Below are 17339 nucleotides of genomic sequence, written 5' to 3'. Positions count from 1 at the left end.
CTGCTCGCCAGCTGTCTTGCATGCCTGACTACAGACCCTTGCCTCTCCCTCCTGCATGCCCTCGTGTCTCCGCTTGCTGGCAGGGCCCTCCGGGAGCCAGCCGCACCCGCCCCTCACCCCTCCTGTCGTTCATTGAAGCTGCACCCCTGGGTCACGAGGCATGGGGCGGAGCCGTTGCCGTCGGAGGACGAGAACTGCACGCTGGTCGAAGTGACCGAAGAGGAGGTCGAGAACTCAGTCAAACATATTCCCAGCCTGGCGACCGTGGTAAGGTGGCCGGACCCCAGACCAGAGCAGGGACCCAGGAGCCTGAGGTGGGGCCTGGCCAGGACAGGCAGGACACAAGCGGGTGCCTGGGAGTCAGGAGATGGCTGGGGGCCGCTCCTAACCCACAGCTGCTGGCCTCTGGGCCTCGGTCACACATCAGGCCAGGTGACCCCTGCATCTTCTGAGCCAGGTTCCATGTTACCATAGGGAGGGGGGAGTTTCTCCTGGAATTCCTGCTTTCAGAGCTTATCAGGGGAGAGTAACTAGGAGAAGTGCCAGGCAGGAGCAAGGGCTGGGAGCCGGGGCTGAGGTCGCTAAGCCAGGATTCCCACCTGGCTGGACTTTTAGGCTCCAGAGTGGATGGTATAGCACATCTTGCGCCTACTGTGTGCGCAGCCACCAGGAAAGTTCTGCCCATCTCCTGAGGGTGGGATTTTGCTTAGGAGCCACCAGGTCCCCTTTTATGGCCTTAAATTTGGATCCTGACCCAGGAAGAAGAAGCCAGAATGTCGAGTCCTCAGGCCTAATGTGGGAGGCTCTGGGAATTGCCACTGACCAAGTCCCTGTCTAGGAGGCAGCTAGCTCCAAGAGGGAGGCCAGAAGTCCTGGGGCTCCAGGCTCTAGGCAGCAGGCCTGGGGACAGAGACCAGCAGGTTGTCCTACCACAGCCACTTCGAAAGGCCTGGTTGCAGTTGGCCAGCACTGGTCCCAGGTGCTGGTGGGTCCTGGGCTCTGGGAGGGACCCGTGAGACTGACTGCAAAGGCACAGAAGGTCCAGCTCTGAAAGACTGGCCCTGTAGGGGCCCGGGTGCTGCTCCTCTCCTCCAGCTTTGCACCTCTCCTCTCTTCTTCCCCACACACTTGCTCTCTCCTCCTTCCAAAGCTGAGCCCTGACTGGGGCATCATCAACATCTTCCTCCACTCCTTCCCCCTGGGGCTATGCATGACCTTCACTGCTGAAGACTCACTCACCCCCACACACCCTTCCTCAGCCACACCCCACTCCCTGCGCCTGTAGATGGGGAGGCAGCTGGCTTCGGACTCTGCACCCACTGTGGGTTACTCTGTTCCAGGCTTGGGATGTTCCGGTCCTGAATCAGTTGCCCTCCCTTTCCTCCCCAGCTCTCAGCTGCAGGTTCTTGGGAGAAAGCGTCTGACCCTGGAGGTCTGGAGTAGGCATTCATTATTCGGGAAACACTTGTGGAACACCAAGCTGGGAGCAGGGGCTGGGTGATGAGCAAAACCCCCATGGCCTCTGCCATGCTTGCAAGGCAGATGCTGGTCAAACCAGCAAATGTATGTACAGGGCAAGACATGCCCCTAGTGGAGGGACACTTGGCCCCATTTGGAAGAAGTGGATAGACACCGAAAGATGGTAGGATGTTAACTCTGCGGAGAGAGGGTGGAGGGGGCTAACACCTGGGCAGGGCCACTGAAGCAGGGCAAGGAAGTGGAGGGGAGGGTGCGGCCAAGTTTTACATCTTTACTCCAAGAGCCATGGGTTCGAACCAGGGCAGCTGGAGCAGGGATGGGCAAGTAGATACTGGGAAAGGGTCTCACTCGGAACAGGATTGCAAAGCGCAGGCCCCCTCCGTGTGTTCATCATTCAGCAAACACGGGGCAGCAGCATGTGCCAGGCACAGGTGTCAAAGATGAGCATGGCCCAGTGCCAGCTCTCGGGGGTTGGGGGGCGGAGCTTCTGGCCTTATAAGAAAGCTGGACCTGGGAAGAATAAGCCTCTGGTGTGATCAGAGGTGCAAGGGCTGGGGGCTTCACAGAGGAGGAGTTTCTGTGCTGGATTGACAAGGCCACAGGGGAGGTGGCAGAGCGGGCTCACCTGGGGAAGTGACACCTGCCCAGGCAGAGGAAAGAGGGGCTGGCATGTTCCAGTGACTGTAGGTAGGAACCTCAGCAGGGGAAGAGGCCTTCATTCCCAAAGTCGGTGCTGCTTTTCTTCTTTTTTTTTTTTTTGAGATGGAGTCCTCTATTGCCCAGGCTGGAGTGCAATGACACGATCTTGGCTCACTGCAACCTCTGCCTCCTGGGTTCAAGCAATTCTCCTGCCACAGCCTCCTGAGTAGCTGGGACTACAGGTGCCAATCACCACCCCCAGCTAATTTTTGTATTTTTAGTAGAGACGGTTTCACCATGTTGGCCAGGCTGGCTCAGGTGATCTGCCTGTCTTGGCCTCCCAAAGTGCTGGGATTACAGGTGTGAGCCACCACACCCAGCCCCCACCTTCTTTTAAATTGAGGTAGAATTCACATAAAATTAAAGCGAACAAGTCAGTGGCATTTGGGACATTGTCAGTGGCGTGCAGTTACCCCTCCACAGTTCTGAACATTTTCATGACTTGACACCCTCGTCCATCGGCAGTCACCCTCCATCCCCTCCATCCTCTCCATCCCCTCCATTCCCTCCATCCTCTCCATCCCCTCTATCCCCTCCATCCTCTCCATCCCCTCCATTCCCTCCATCCTCTCCATCCCCTCTATCCCCTCCATCCTCTCCATCCCCTCCATTCCCTCCATCCTCTCCATCCCCTCCATTCCCTCCATCCTCTCCATCCCCTCCATTCCCTCCATCCTCTCCATCCCCTCCATTCCCTCCATCCTCTCCATCCCCTCCATTCCCTCCATCCTCTCCATCCCCTCCATTCCCTCCATCCTCTCCATCCCCTCCATTCCCTCCATCCTCTCCATCCCCTCCATCCCCTCCATCCTCTCCATCCTCTCCATCCCCTCCATCCTCTCCATCCCCTCCATTCCCTCCATCCTCTCCATCCCCTCCATTCCCTCCATCCTCTCCATCCCCTCCATTCCCTCCATCCTCTCCATCCCCTCTATCCTCTCCATCCCTTCCATCCCCTCCATCCCCTCCATTCCCTCCCCCCGCCCCGGCACCCACTCACCTGCCCTTTCTGTCTGTAGATTTCTGTATTCCGGTGGAATCCTACACTGTGTGGCCTTTTGGGCCTGACTTCTTTCACATAGCATAAGGTTTCCAGGGTCCATCCATGTCGGAGCCTGGATCAGTGCTTCATTCCTTTTATGGCTGAATCACGTTCCTTCACACAGACAGACCACTTTGAGTTTATCTGTTCTTCAGTTGATGGGCATTTGGGTGTTTCCACCTTTTGGTAAATCAATGTGTCTAAAAAGGAAACTTTTTTTTTTTTGAGACAGTCTTGCTCTGTCACCCAGGCTGGAGTGCAGTGGCACAATCTTGGCTCACTGCAACCTCCACTTCCTGAGTTCAAGCCATTCTGCTGCCTCAGCCTCCTGAGTAGCTGGCACTACAGGCGTGTGCCACCACTCCTGACTAATTTTTGTATTTTTAGTAGAGACAGGGTTTCACCATATTGGCCAGACTGGTCTTTAACTCCTGACCTTGTAATCTGCCTGCCTCAGCCTTTCAAAGAGCTGAGATTACAGGCGTGAGCCACCGTGCCTGGCCTCAATGTTTCTCAAACACTTACTTTTCTTGTTAGCAGCAAATGCTTAAAAAGTCAGAAGCTCAGTGAATTCCTCAAACAGCTTGAAGGGGCACCGCACCCAGTTGGGGTGGCGTGAGGGGCCCAGTGACTCTTACGGGGTCCACAGGCCGTTCTCTTCATGGGAAATGGCAACCAAGAGCATCACCAAGGGTGATTGTTCACACCTTTGCTCCAGAACTTTCTGGGGCTCTCTGGCTGGCCACAGGCCAAGTTCCAGACCCCTCTGGGTGAGGATTCTGAGTCAGGGAGTGAGGGGACCAGATCTGGGTTTTGGAAGGGATGGGAGGGAGGAAAGTGGAAAGCAGGAGGCCTGGGAGAGGCGCTGAGCAGTGGCTGAAGGGTGTGGTGCAGGACGCACCTTTTCCCAGGGGATTCTCTCGGTGGGGGTTGTGGGGGGCTGTTTCCCAGCCAGGCTGCTGATGTGGCCTGTGTTTAGTATGGGCGGAGCTGGGCCACCACTGAGGCCAGCCCCCATCGTCTCTCAGGAACATCTTCCAGGGCGGCCAAGCTCTTCTCACACCACACCAGCTTGTGAGCTGGCCATCCTCAGCGTTCTGGGATGTTTCCCATCCCTGACTAAGACGCAGCCCCCTGAGAAACTGGTATCCTGGTGCGTTGCTGGGGGGAATGTAAAATGCCATGGCCATTGTAGGAGACAGTCTTATATTTAGGTGTTCAACATAGAATTACCATGTGATCCAGAAGTGCCTCTCCTTGTCTGTGCCCAAGAGAAATGAAGACATTTTGTGTGGGTAACATGTCTATACCAAAATTGATACATGAATGCTCATAGCAGCACTATTCACAGTAGCCAAAGGGTAGGAATGCGTGTCCATCGGTAGATGAATGGAGAAGCCGAATGTGGTCCATCTGTGCAGAGTGTTATTGTTGGGCCACAGAAAGCAGCCAAGCACTGATCACGCTCCAGCGCTCAGGAGCATGACGCTGAGTGAGAGAAGCCGGACACGACAGACCATGTGTGGTATGGTTTCATCTATAGGAACGTCCCGGATGGCTCAGTGTGCACAGACAGGGAGATTAGTGGTCACCAGGGGCTGGAGGAAGGGCGAGAGGGGCGTGCCTTGCTAACAGGCGTGGGGTGTCTTTTTGGGGTAATGCAAATGTTCTGAAATTAGATAGTGGGGCTGTGAATATACTAAAAACCGTTGAATCATATACTTTACGATGGTGGGAGCAAGGCCTGGTGGCTCACGCCTGTAATCCCCGCACTTTGGGAGGCCGGGGTGGGTGGAACACCTGAGTTCAGGGGCTCAAGACCAGACTGGCCAATATGGTAAAACCCCATCTCTACTAAAAATATAAAAATCAGTTGGGCATGGTGGCAATGCCTGTAGTCCCAGCCACTTGGGAGGCTGAGGCAGGATAATCCCTTGAACCTGGGAGGCGGAGGTTGCAGTGAGCTGAGATTGCACCACTGCACTCCAGCCTGGATGACAGAGCAAGACGCCACCTCAAAAAAAAAAAAAAAAAAGTTTATGTTATGTGAATTATATTTGATTTCTGTTTTTTTTCAAACCCATATATATTTTTTTCTCCATTTCAATAGGTTTTTGGGAGCAGGTAGTGTTTGGTTACGTGGATAAGCACTTTAGTGGTGATTTCTGAGATGTTGGTGTGCCCACCACCTGAACAGTATACACCGCACCCAGTGTGTAGGCTTTTATCCCTCACCCATCCTCCCACCCTTCCTGCCAAGTCCCCAAAGTCCATTGTGTCATTCTTACGCCTTTGCGTCCTCATAGCTTAACTCCCCCTTATAAATAAGAAGATAAGATGTTTGCTTTTCCATTCCTGAGTTACTCACTTTTGTATGTCTCAATTTTGAAAAAGCAGCCCGACTCCCAGAATCATAGCTAGGAGGCAGTAGCTTCTCACTGGTGTGGTCATAGACAGCTTTCACCAAAAATAAAGGCCTGGCCTTGAAGATGAGACAGGCTGAGGGAACTGGGGAGTCTATCCAGCCATGACTCCCGTGCGACAGAGGTGTCAGTGTGCCCGAGGGATGGTGCAGGCCCACTCCTGGAGCACAGGCCTGTGGGGGTTGGCGAGGCAGGGACTAGATGATGACTGGCCTTGAATGTCAGACCAGGGGGTTGGGACCTTATCTTGTTGGCAACCAGGGAGCCACAGGAGGTTTTGGAACAAGTCACACTTAGGGATGGCTCTGTCACATGCACCCAAATGGGAAGGACGTTGCCAGTTTCTCTCAAAGGCCTGCTATAGGCCACTAGCCTTGGGAGCTGGCAGGGGCTGGGGAGAAGGAAGAGGGAGGGTGCTGCCTGGAATTGCCCCCACCTGCCAGGCAGTCACTTGCCACCTCCTCTTTTCTCCCTCTTCAGATCCTGGTGAAGACCATGATTCGGAAGCGCTCCTTTGGGAACCCATTTGAGGGGAGCCGGCGGGAGGAGCGCTCCTTGTCAGCTCCTGGAAACCTGCTCACGTGAGTGGCCACCTGCCTTGGGTGGGGGAGTGGGGGAGTGGGTGGCTGGAGGCTGAGCTTGGGGCAGCCCTGCCCAGCCCACTCTGCACAAGCCCTACCTGAAGTGGTGCCATCTGGAGAGACTCAGATGAAAGCCGCCTGGTGCACCGGGGCAGTCGGCACCCCTTCCTGGGCTCAGCCCACCCTCTTTTGCTAACGGCTAAGCCACCTGAAGTTTCCCTTTCTCGGGGACTCGAACTGTAGTTGGGGGTGCTCTGGGTGGTCTGGGCGGTCAGAAGGAAAGCACTTTTCTGGGCCAGGGAGCATGAGTGCCTGATGGGGAGGTTGAGGCTCTGCGATGGGTGAGTGAGCAGTGTGGTCTCACTCAGGACCCCGTGTGTCCAGTCAGAGAGGTGTCCACTCATCGGCTGTCAACACCATTTTGGCTCCAACTCTCTGAAGCTGGTGTTTGGGGTGTGACTGTCTCTGGGGTGGGGGAACGGGCATCCCATGGATCCCAAAATTTCCTTCTCATGTCCCTTTTCCCTCCCTCTGGTGATTCCAGCAAAAAAACAACCAGGGAATGTGAGCCCCTGTCTGAGCTCAAGGTAATGCCTGCCTGCCTGTGCCATAGCCTCTGCTGGGGCCTGGGGGTGGGGGCAGCTGCAGAGCACGGGGCATCCCCACCTAGGCAGACGTTCCTTCCAGCCTGGGCCTCCAGACCAGTATTAGAACGAGGGGCCTCAGGGGCTTGGACCCGATGGTGAGTCATGCATGTGGGCTGGGGCTGCGGGTGCATGGCGCTCCAGCTGGAATGCCTGCGGATGCACCCAGGTCTGAAGACCCCTGTGGCACCCACGTCTTCTCAGTGCACGTCAATGGCATTGAAGCTCTGTCATGGGGCCCATGGGTGCCCCAGCGAGTCCGCATGGTCAGAGCATAGGTCAGGCATGCTGCACCGTGTGGCTCTTTGCTCAGGGCTCTCTGGCCTCCACTCTTTCTTAGATGTGTTTAGACCTAGAAAATAAATCCCCTTCCTGCCGGTTGCAAAGTAATGTAAGCGTTCTCCCACCCAAGTGGGATGCAGAGAGCCTTGCTGTCAGCCACGCTTCCTTCACACACATACCCGGCCCGGTGACCAGAACCTCCTAGGACAGATGACGCTTTGTGTCCTACGAGACTGGGGGAACCTGCTGGGCACCCCTGCTGCAGGTGCCATGGTGGGCTGGGACCCCACTGTCCTTCCCACTGAGCCTGTCGTGGTTACCTGATTCGGTGAGAGCTCCAGGCAGTCTCGTCTTCTCTTCTCTTCTCTTCTCTTCTCTTCTCTTCTCTTCTCTTCTCTTCTCTTCTCTTCTCTTCTCTTCTCTTCTCTTCTCTTCTCTTCTCTTCTCTTCTCTTCTCTTCTCTTCTCTTCTCTTCTTTCTCTTCTCTTCTCTTCTCTTCTCCTCTTCTCTTCTCTTTCTCTCTCTCTCTCTTTCTTTCTTTCCTTTTTTTTTTTTTTTTGAGATGGAGTCACCCTCTGTCTCCCAGGCCCCAGGCTGGAGTGCAGTGGCGTGATCTTGGCTCACTGCAACCTCCGCCTCCAGGGTTTAAGAGATTCTTCTGCCTCAGCCCCCCGAGTAGCTGGGACTACAGGCGCGTGCCACCATGCCCAGCTAATCTTTGTATTTTTAGTAGAGACAGGGTTTCACCATGTTGGCCAGGATGGTCTCAATCTCTTGACCCCACCTTGGCCTCCCAAAGTGCTGGGATTACAGGGTGAGCCACTGTGCCTGGCCCTGTTTCTTGAAAATAGCTTTATTGAGGTATAATTCACATACCTTGTCGTTCACCCATGGGAAGTGCGATTCAGTGCTTTCTAATACAGTCGGAGTTCTGCAGCCATCACCACCATCAACTTTAGGAGATTTTCATCAGCCTAAGAAGACACCCTACACTCCTGAGCTGTCCCCATCCAACTCCCCCACCCAAGCAACCACTCACCTTTTAATTGTCTGTGGATTTGCCTATCCCAGACATTTCATATAAATGGCATCATACACTGCGTGGCCTTTTGTGTCTGGCTTCTTTCACTTAGCATCATGTTTTCCAGGTTCATCCATGCTTTATGTGCATTAGTGCTTCATGGCTTTTTGTGGCCAAATAATATTCCGTTGTATGGACACACCTCACTTTGTTCATCCATTCACCTGTGGATGGACTTGTCTCCACCTTTTGGCTCTTGAATGCAGACTGATCCTATGAACACTGGCGTACAGGTGTCAGGAGTTGGCTTATGAGATGCAATGGATTGGCCACCCATCCCGTGGGAGTAGGGAGTCAGGGCTTATGTGGTAATCTAGGAGGAACACCTGTTTGGGAGTTACTTATGCTTTTGAGAGAAACCTTGCCCTCCAGCATAGAGCAGGGAAAATGGCAATCCCTCAGAGCTGGTCTTCAGCACCTCAGAAGGCGGACGAAGTCCCCCACCTTGTGCCCAGACAGATGCCTGGGTAGCCCGGCCTTGGGTGTGAGCCTCACGGGACGATGGAGTGGAAACCCAGTGGGTTGGCCTGTTCTTGGCCTTCCTCCTCTCAGTCTCCGTTTTAGACTGGGGCTACCTCCCGTCTGGGAGCAAGTCTGCTAAGTCTGCTGTTGGTTTCTTTTCTATTTTCTTTTTTGAGAGAGGGTCTTGCTCTGTCGCCCAGGCTGGAGTGTAGTGCCATGATTTCGGCTCACTGCAGCCTCTGCCTTCTAGGCTCAAGTGATTCTCCTGCCTCAACCTCCTGCATAGCTAGGATTACAGGTGCTCACCACCATGCCTGGCTAATTTTTGTATTTTTTTTTAGTAGAGATGGGGTTTCACCATGTTGGCCAGACTGGTCTCGAACTCCTGACCTCAGGTGATCCGCCTGCCTTGGCCTCTCAGAGTGCTGGGATTACAGACACAAGCCACTGTGGCTGGCCCTATTTTCAATGAGATCAAAATTGCAAGACTGCAGCAGATGGAGATTGGCTCAAAGGGCTATACTGCCCCTTCTTCCCCTCACCTGTGATGCCCTGCCCTCAGCCCCCAGCAGGTGGGATGCCTTGGTCATGGGAGCTGACAGAGCTGATTCAGGCACTGGGGGTCTTGGACTGGAGGCCCCCCTGCCATCTACAATAAGACCCAGCCCCTACCCACAGGCAACTGCGAGGGTGGAGACTGAAGGCCTGACCTGATGTCTTGTTACAGTGCCTCCTCCCCGGGATCTTCCCCGCCTTCTTCATCAGAAACATAGCAAGCCAGACATCACACATTCTCTTCTTTTGCTAAGGACAGGCTCCCGCCTGGACAGGAGACACAGATTGCTGTTGGGGAAGGACAGACAGTGACCCATGTGGCATGCCCAGTGGCCTCCCTAAGATCGGGGGAGCTGTGTGATGGTGGTGAGGGGATGGGCCCCTCCTTGGGGATTCCCCTCGTACCTGTCACACCATCCACGCTGTCACACCGGCAGCTCTAGCCTGGGCTCATCAGGGACACAGGGGCTCTCCTCCCCCCACTTCTAGGAAGGAAGGGGCCTCCTCTTCTGTCTAAGGGGGTCCTCCCTCAGGACTGGCTGTGGGAGAGCTGAGGTGGGAGGATCACTGGAGCAGTTGTCAGCTGCCCTTTCCTGAGGGCCAGCAGTGTGCCAGGCCGGGGGGGGAGGCCCTGATCACCTCCCCAAACACACACACACACACACACACACACATACACACACACACGGAACTCACCAGCTGGTGACTGAGGACAAGTGTCACAGTCTCTTTTCTGCTAGAGCTCATAACTTAGGTGGGGGTGGAGGTACCTAAAAACCTGGCATGACAGGCACCGTGGGGTGGGGTGGGGGCACGTTCTACTTGGGATTTGTGCAGTGATTCTTGGTGTTACAGTTTTGCAACTTGTACAGCTCCTTGCTAATTTTGGCAGATGATGCTGGTCTTTCATTTACAGAGGGGTTGGCTGCAAAGTTTTCTTTGAAAAATGTATGTGAGCAAAGAAAAGGGGGAGAGGATCTCAAAGACTGGGTTATGTAGATCATGTTCCAGGGGGTGTGCGATGGCTCACTTGGGCAGGGGGGCCCAGATGTGGGAGCAGCTGGCTCAAGAGCCTTGCTGGCGTATCTTGGAGTCTTAATGTTGGTTTTCTGTTCGGTGAGCAGGAAGCAAGGCAGCGAAGACAACCTCCAGGGCACCGACCCGCCCCCCGTGGGGGAGGAGGAAGTGCTTTTGTGAAAGGCAGCCCCTGCGTGGAAAGTTGCGGGGCCCCTGCCCCCGGCTCCCCCGCATGCATGCATCCACCGCAGCTGGAGGAGGCGATGGAGTCGGAGTAGCTGCCTGGACCGCTCGACCTCGCATGCACGCCGCGTCGCCTCTGCGGGGCTGCTACACCCGCGTTTCCATAGCAGCATGTCCTACGGAAACCGAGCACGTGTGTAGAGCCTTGATCGTCATCTCTGGTTATTTGTTTTTTCCTTTGTTGTTTTAAAGGGGACAAAAAAAAAAAAAAAAAAAGGACTTGACTCTGTGACGTCGACCTTGGCCGCTGGCTGGCTGAACAGGCAGGTGTGAGGAGTTGCAGACCCAAACCCATGTGCATTTTGGGACAGTTCCTTTTTAAAACGTTTTTATGCCAAAAATCCTTCATTGTGATTTTCAGGACTGTGTCAGATAGACCAAGTGTGTGTGTGTGGGGCTTGACAACTGTGGGAAAGTGAGCAGAAAACTCCAACGGTCTGAGGCCATGGAGGTGGTTGCTGCATTTGAGAGGGAGTAGGCGGTTAGATGTGGCTCCTTGTGCAAACCCAAACCGTGGCACCTTCCAGAGTTGTGGACTCCAGGAGGCAGAGTGGGGCTGGCCCTCAGTAGCTGCAGGGAGCCCTGATGCAGCTTATCGCTAAGAAGGATTTAAAAATTTTTTTATGGGTAGAATTGTAGTCAGGAAAACAGAAAGGGCTTGAAATTTAGTAAGTGCTTCTAGAAGGGGATTTTCCAAGCCTGGAAGGGTATTCAGTAGCTGTGGAGGGAAAAGTTTCTCCTGAAAGACTGAACGTGTTTCCTCGTGACAGGTGCTGAAAGCAGGTTTCTGAGATAGTTGACTGGGCTCTGGTAAATTCTCTGTCAAATTACAAAAACTTCAGGTGAAATCCTATGTTTCCATGTACATTACAAGGCTTAAGCTGAAACGAAAAATATTTTCAAGTCTCTAACTAGACTGAACTCTAAAGCACAGTAGTTCAGAAATGATTTAGAGCTTCCAGGACCTAGTTCACGGCTCAGGCGTGTGATCAGTTGGAGCCGATGAGACCTACGCCTGTCTGTGTCTATTAGCAGCTTAGCTAGTTCATAACCTGTGTATTCTAGAGACTGCTAAGCTTTTGTTTTCATTTTAAATCCTAGCTGATTGTTGTGGTCAATGAAATACCCAGTTTCTGGAGGGCCAGTTGGGAAATGCTTTCGCTGGACTGATACACAAGTGACCCTCCTGAGATCTGAGCTTCCCTAGACTCCACACAGTAACCTTGGCACCCTTTTAGAGAAGACGCTTGAAACCCACACCACTCCTCAGGGTATGAGGAAACCAGGGCTGGGCACGGGAAGTTCCCCTTTATAGCTACAAGTCCAGAAAGGCAGGGTTCATCTTTTTGACTTCCAATTAATATTGGGAAGTTTGGTTGAGGTTCCAGTGTGACTCCTTTCAGAGCCACGGGTGGGGGAGGGTGAAGTTGAGGGGGAGGAAAGCTGGAAGGACTCCGCCCTGGGAGATTCCCAGCTCTGCTTTCCAGCGCTTGGCAGAATCTCAGCCGGGGAAAGACCGTACCAGGAACTGGGTTCGGAAGACTCTGCTTCCCCGTCATTTCCATCTGATCAGCCCTGGTGTGAGGACTTCTCAGACAAAGGCAAGGCCTTCCCCGTCATTTCCCCTGCCCAGCCCATTCATAGAGCCCTGGGTATTCTTGGCTTCCATAGATCCTAACTAAGCTCTTAATTGTAGTTTAGCCAGACCTTTCTTGTTATCTTATAAGCATTTCAGAATTATTGAATGCTGGCTTTGAAGAGCAAAGGACAGGTCGTCTAAAGAGGGTCGTCTGGCCTGCTTGCTGGGTCTTTGTCACCCAGCACTTCCTCTTGCACTTCTTCTTCTTTACAATTATGGGGAAAGGACTCAATGGCCCCAGCCCTCCTGGCGCTAGATGAGGCTTGGCTAGTTTGCAATAAGCACCTTGCAGAGGTTAAAGCCAGCAAGTCCCTAGTCTGAGGCCCAGCCTGCCTGTGGGCTCTGGCCTGGCCTGGTGGCTGGCCCAGGGGGTGGCAGCGCTCAGAGCTTCTACAGGGCTTCTCTTGTTTACACAGCTGCATCCGACAATGCCATTTCTCCCCACCACGGAAACTTCCATCTAAGATTTCTTCCGGGTAATGCCAGCAATCAGGCAGCACCCAGCTGTTGGGGCAGTGGGGTGGGAGAGGCCCACATTGATGACTTTTTTTTTAATACGAAGAAACACCAAAGAAAGCTGTGGAAAGGACCTGCCCCACCTGAAAAGGATAAGCCAAGACAGCAGTAAACACAAAGCATTTGAGCTACTCTCTCAGAGCACACTGATTTTTCAAAAGCCAGCTCGGGAAAGGAGGCGCCGTTGTGAGCAGCTCTTCCAGTGGGCACAGAGGACACCCATCATTTCCTCCATTGCTGGCTCATCTGTGGGACCAATTTGGTGTAAGCAACCTGTGGCCTGCACCTGTGGCCTCGAAGGAAGCACAAACCTTCCATCCACTTGCCATTTCCTCGGCCCTTTTCCGCTGCCCCCTTCCATGCTACCAGTTACCAGTGGCTCCCAGAAAGCCTTATCGAGCCCCTTGTGGGCACTTGGGGCTGCAGAGGCCTCTCCCCACTGGTCTGGCCTTTCCCGAGAGGCAGGGCTCCTATCCTCAAGCTTTCTGGAACAAGGAGGGGAATCCCTGTGCAGGTGGATACACAGGGCTGGCCTGTCGCTTTCACTCGTCTTCCAGTGGGGAGCTAAGAATCATGACCTCCACTTGCTTCCAAGGTGCTAGGGAAGTTTCAGGGTATGCTGGTTCCCCGCTCCAGCTGGAGGCCGAGTTTCTGGGGACTGCCGACTTTTCTACTCTATGATCGATTCAACACCCGATGCTTCTGTTTCATTCCCGACCCTTTCTACTATGCATTTTCCTTTTATCAGGTGTACAGAGTTAAATACTGTGTATTTATCACTAAAAAGTACATGAACTTAAGAGAAAAATAAGCCTTTGGTGTTTTTCCACAGATGTTTAAGCTTCTCTGTAAAGTTGAAATAAACAGACAGCAAAATGGTGCAAAGCCGGGCCTGTTTGGGATGCTTGTGCTGGTTGATGCGTTTGCGTTGGTGGTTGTGTATTCAGGCCGTCTGCCCTGATGTGTGTATTCCTTCCTCAGACTGACAGCAAGGTCAGATGCCCAAGTCGAAGCTACTGTATTCAGCAAATCTTGAATTGATAGCATGTCTGAGGACCTCACTACTCAGTGTACGGGCTAGAAATGCAGCTGCCAGCTGGGTGCAGTGGCTCACGCCTGTAATCCCCACACTTTGGGAGGCCAAGGCAGGCGGATCACCTGAGGTCGGGAGTTTGAGACCAGCCTGACCAACATGGAGAAACCCTGTCTCTACTAAAAATACAAAAAATTAGCTGGGCATGGTGGCACATGCCTGTAATCCCAGCTATTCGGGAGGCTGAGGCAGGAGAATTGCTTGAACCCGGGAGGCGGAGGTTATGGTGAGCTGAGATCACGCCACTGCACTCCAGCCTGGGCAACAAAAGCAAAACTCCAACTCAAAAAAATAAATATAAAAAAGAAGTGCAGGAAGCAGCCGTGACGGGAGCTCATGCCTGCAATCCCAGCACTCTGGGAGGCCAAGGTGGGCTGATCATGAGGTCAGGAGTTCAAGACCAGACTGACCAACATGGTGAAACCCCATCTCTACTAAAAAATACAAAAATTAGCTAGGCATGGTGGCTCGTGCCTGTAATCCCAGCTACTTGGGGGGCTGAGGTAGGGGAATTGCTTGAATTGGACCGGGTAGGCGGAGGTTGCAGTGAGCTGAGATCGCGCCACTGCACTCCAGCCTGGGCTACAGAGCGAGACTCCATCTCAAAAAAAAATGTAATCGAGTGTGATGACGCTTGACTGTGGTCCCAGCTACTCCGGAGGCTGAGGTGGGAGGATTGTGTGAGCCCTGGAGGTCAAGGCTGCAGTGAGCCGTGATCATGCCACTGCACATCAGCCTGGGCAACAGAGAAAGACCCTGTCCCAAAGATTAAAGAAATGCAGATGCCCAGGCATGGCTTAAACCTGCTCCCCAGGGGAATCATCTGCATGCTGAAGTTTAAGCAGCACTGCTCTTGCAGGCAGGTAATTGCAAGATTCTGGTGGAGGCCAGATAGGTGCGTAGCCCTGAGCAGTCTCAGTCACACTGAGCTATGGCCTGCCATGCCACATGGTGCTTTGCCCCATGAGGTGGGCATTAGCCACGTTTATGGATCATCTGTGAGGTGAGGCTCCACAAAGTCAGTCGTCCAATGGTTAGAATTTGCCAGCAAAACCCTTCTGGCTTTTCTTTTTCTTTTTCTTTTTTGAGACAGGGTCTAGTTCTGTTACCAGGCTGGAGTGCAGTGGCAGTCTTGGCTCACTCCAGCCTCCACCTCTCAGGCTTAAGTGATCCATCCATTTTAGCCTCCAAAGTAGCTGGGACCACAGGGGCCTACTGCCACACCCAGATAGTTTTTTAATTGGTTTTTTTAGACAGAGTCTTGCTCTGTCACCCAGGCTGGAGTGCAGTGGTGCTATCTTGGCTCACTGCAACCTGTGCCTCTGGGTTCAAGCAATTCTCTGCTCCAGCCTCCTGAGTAGCTGGGATTACAGGCATATGCCACCGCACCCAGCTAATTTTTTGTATTTTTAGTAGAGTCGGGGTTTCACCATGTTAGCTGGGATGGTCTTGATCTCCTGACCTTGTGATCCAGCTGCCTCTGTCACCCAAAGTGCTGGGATTATAGGGGTGAACCACTGGGCCCGGCTAATTTTTAAATTTTTTGGCCTCACTACATTGGCCAAACTTCTGGGCTCAAGCAGTCCTCCCACCTGAGCCTCCCAAGTAGCTGGGCCTACAGGTGTGCACCACCACACTTGGCTAATTTTTAAATTATCTGTAGGGATGAGGTCTCATATGTTGCCCAGGCTGGTCCCACCCTCGGCCCAAGTAATCCTCCTGCTTCGGCCTCCCAAAGTGCTGGGATTACAGGCATGCATCCCCATGCCCATCCCCTGCTGGTGTTCACCACATCTAGAAGCTGTTTTTAGAATGGTTGCTTCTCCAGGTCTGAGGTTCGAGGGCTCTCTGCATTGCTTTCCTGGCTTTGAACCTCATTTTTCCATTATCAAAGGCCATCAGATGAAGTCTGAGATTCCTGTCCATTGCTGCAAAAACACGACATTGGAATCCTGGCCTTTAAGGGCCAGGAGCAGGAAGTTCCTGTTAAAGCTCTCATGAATCTGACAAAAGGGACAGGAAGTGTGCGCAGGTGCATCACTGCGCAACAGCGCTTTAGGCATTTCTGGACTCCGGGAGCCCATCCCCGGATATGAGGCTGAAGGTCGGCTACTTAGGAGGCGGCCACCAGGGGGCCCCAATGAGAGGGGGTGGGACAGCTGAACGTGAGGTAACTGGTGAGTAGATGAGCAGTGACCCCTACAGCCATCCCTCACCCCAACACTGGCTTGCTTTCACATTTCTATTTTATAAAAGAGGAGGCTAAGCAACGTCTCTCCCACCTCAGAAGATAGCCAGTGACGATCACTCCTTAACCAGCAAGATCACATACACACCCATTGCCTTAAGTCTGTTTATGCTGCTGTGACAGAGGACCTAAGACTGGGTAATTTGTAAAGAACAAAAATTGATTTCTCACACTTGAGGGCAGGAAGTTCAAGATGAAGGTGCCGGCTGGTTTGGTATCTGGTGAGGGCTGCTCTCTGCTTCCAAGAGGGTGCCTTGATGCTGCATCCTTTGGAGGGAGGAACATTTGTCCTTGCATGGCAGAGGGTGGCAGGGCAAAGAGTGGATGAACTTCCTCTACATCCCTCCTATAGGGTACTGGCCCCCTTCACGAGGGCAGCACAGTCCTGACTCAGTCACCACCCCAAGGCTTCACCTCCCAATACTGTTGCATTGGGTATTAAGTTCCCAACGTGAGTTTCAGCAGACATGTTCAGACCCTAGCACCACTTACAAACATTTCAGCTTCATTTGATCCTTGAGCCCAAGCAAGGACTTTTTATTTTTAGTTTTTCAGACAGGGTCTCACTGTGTTGCCCAGGCTGGAGTGCAGTGGCACCATCGTAGCTCACTACAGCCTCAACCTCCTGGGCTCAAGTGATCCTCCAGCTTCAGCCACCCAAGTAGCTGGAACTACAGAGGTACACCACCACACTCGGCTAATGTAATTTTTTGTAGAGATACGGTCTCACCATGTTGATCGGGCTGGTCTTGAATGTCTTGAATGCCTATGCTTAAGTGATTCACCTTGGCTTCCCAGAGTGCTGGGATTACTGGCAACAAACATTTTTTTTAAAAGGCAGCATGAACCACAGCTTCAATAAAGGGAGGTGGTAAACACTTTTTTTCCCTAAAAGCAAGAAAAGCCCAGCTCAGTAATATATCCAGCAGAAGCAGAGTATTTCTAAAATAAGAGTTCCCCTCGGTACTTGGAAGTGAATTCATGACAGAGGCGAAGGGCAAACTGCTTCCTCTAGGGGGATTCTAAATACCTGATGCAGAATTCAGCTGATGTGTGGCACGCCTGTAAGCCTAGTACTTTAGGAGACTGAGGTGGGAGGATCACAAGGTCAGGGATTTGAGACCAGCCTGGCCAACATGGTGAAACCCCATCTCTACTAAAAATACAAAATTAGCTGGGCATGGTGGTGTGTGCCTGTAATCCCAGCTACTTGAGAGGCTGAGGCAGGAGAATTGCTCAAACCCCAGAGGTGGAGGTTGCAGTGAACCACGATCGCGCCACTGCACTCCAGCCTGGGTGACAGAGCAAGACTCTGTCTCAAACAAACAACAGCAA

At 53.0% G+C, this 17339-nt stretch overlaps 1 protein-coding gene across 6 annotated transcripts in view; it reads left to right on the top strand.

The window, feature by feature from the left end:
• The window catches only part of CAMKK2 (calcium/calmodulin dependent protein kinase kinase 2), a 61586-nt gene extending 48038 nt beyond the window's left edge, over nucleotides 1–13548 (top strand). For 2 of the 6 annotated variants that reach the window (XM_009004796.5, XM_035257850.3), the window contains 4 exons: nucleotides 139–267; nucleotides 6124–6224; nucleotides 6769–6811; nucleotides 10373–13548. In XM_009004796.5, coding sequence (XP_009003044.1) covers nucleotides 139–267; nucleotides 6124–6224; nucleotides 6769–6811; nucleotides 10373–10543 — 444 coding nt within the window. In that variant the 3' untranslated portion in view covers nucleotides 10544–13548. The remainder of the gene's footprint in view (nucleotides 1–138; nucleotides 268–6123; nucleotides 6225–6768; nucleotides 6812–10372) is intronic. The other 4 variants (XM_002753099.7, XM_078337479.1, XM_009004797.5 and 1 more) reach the window with 3 other exon arrangements.
• Nucleotides 13549–17339: the final 3791 nt, after the last annotated feature.

This window comes from Callithrix jacchus, chromosome 9 (genome assembly GCF_049354715.1).
Source record: "Callithrix jacchus isolate 240 chromosome 9, calJac240_pri, whole genome shotgun sequence".
Lineage (NCBI taxonomy): Eukaryota > Metazoa > Chordata > Mammalia > Primates > Cebidae > Callithrix > Callithrix jacchus.
Note: the sequence above shows the minus strand (reverse complement) of the source record. Positions and strands in the feature narration are given on the sequence as shown.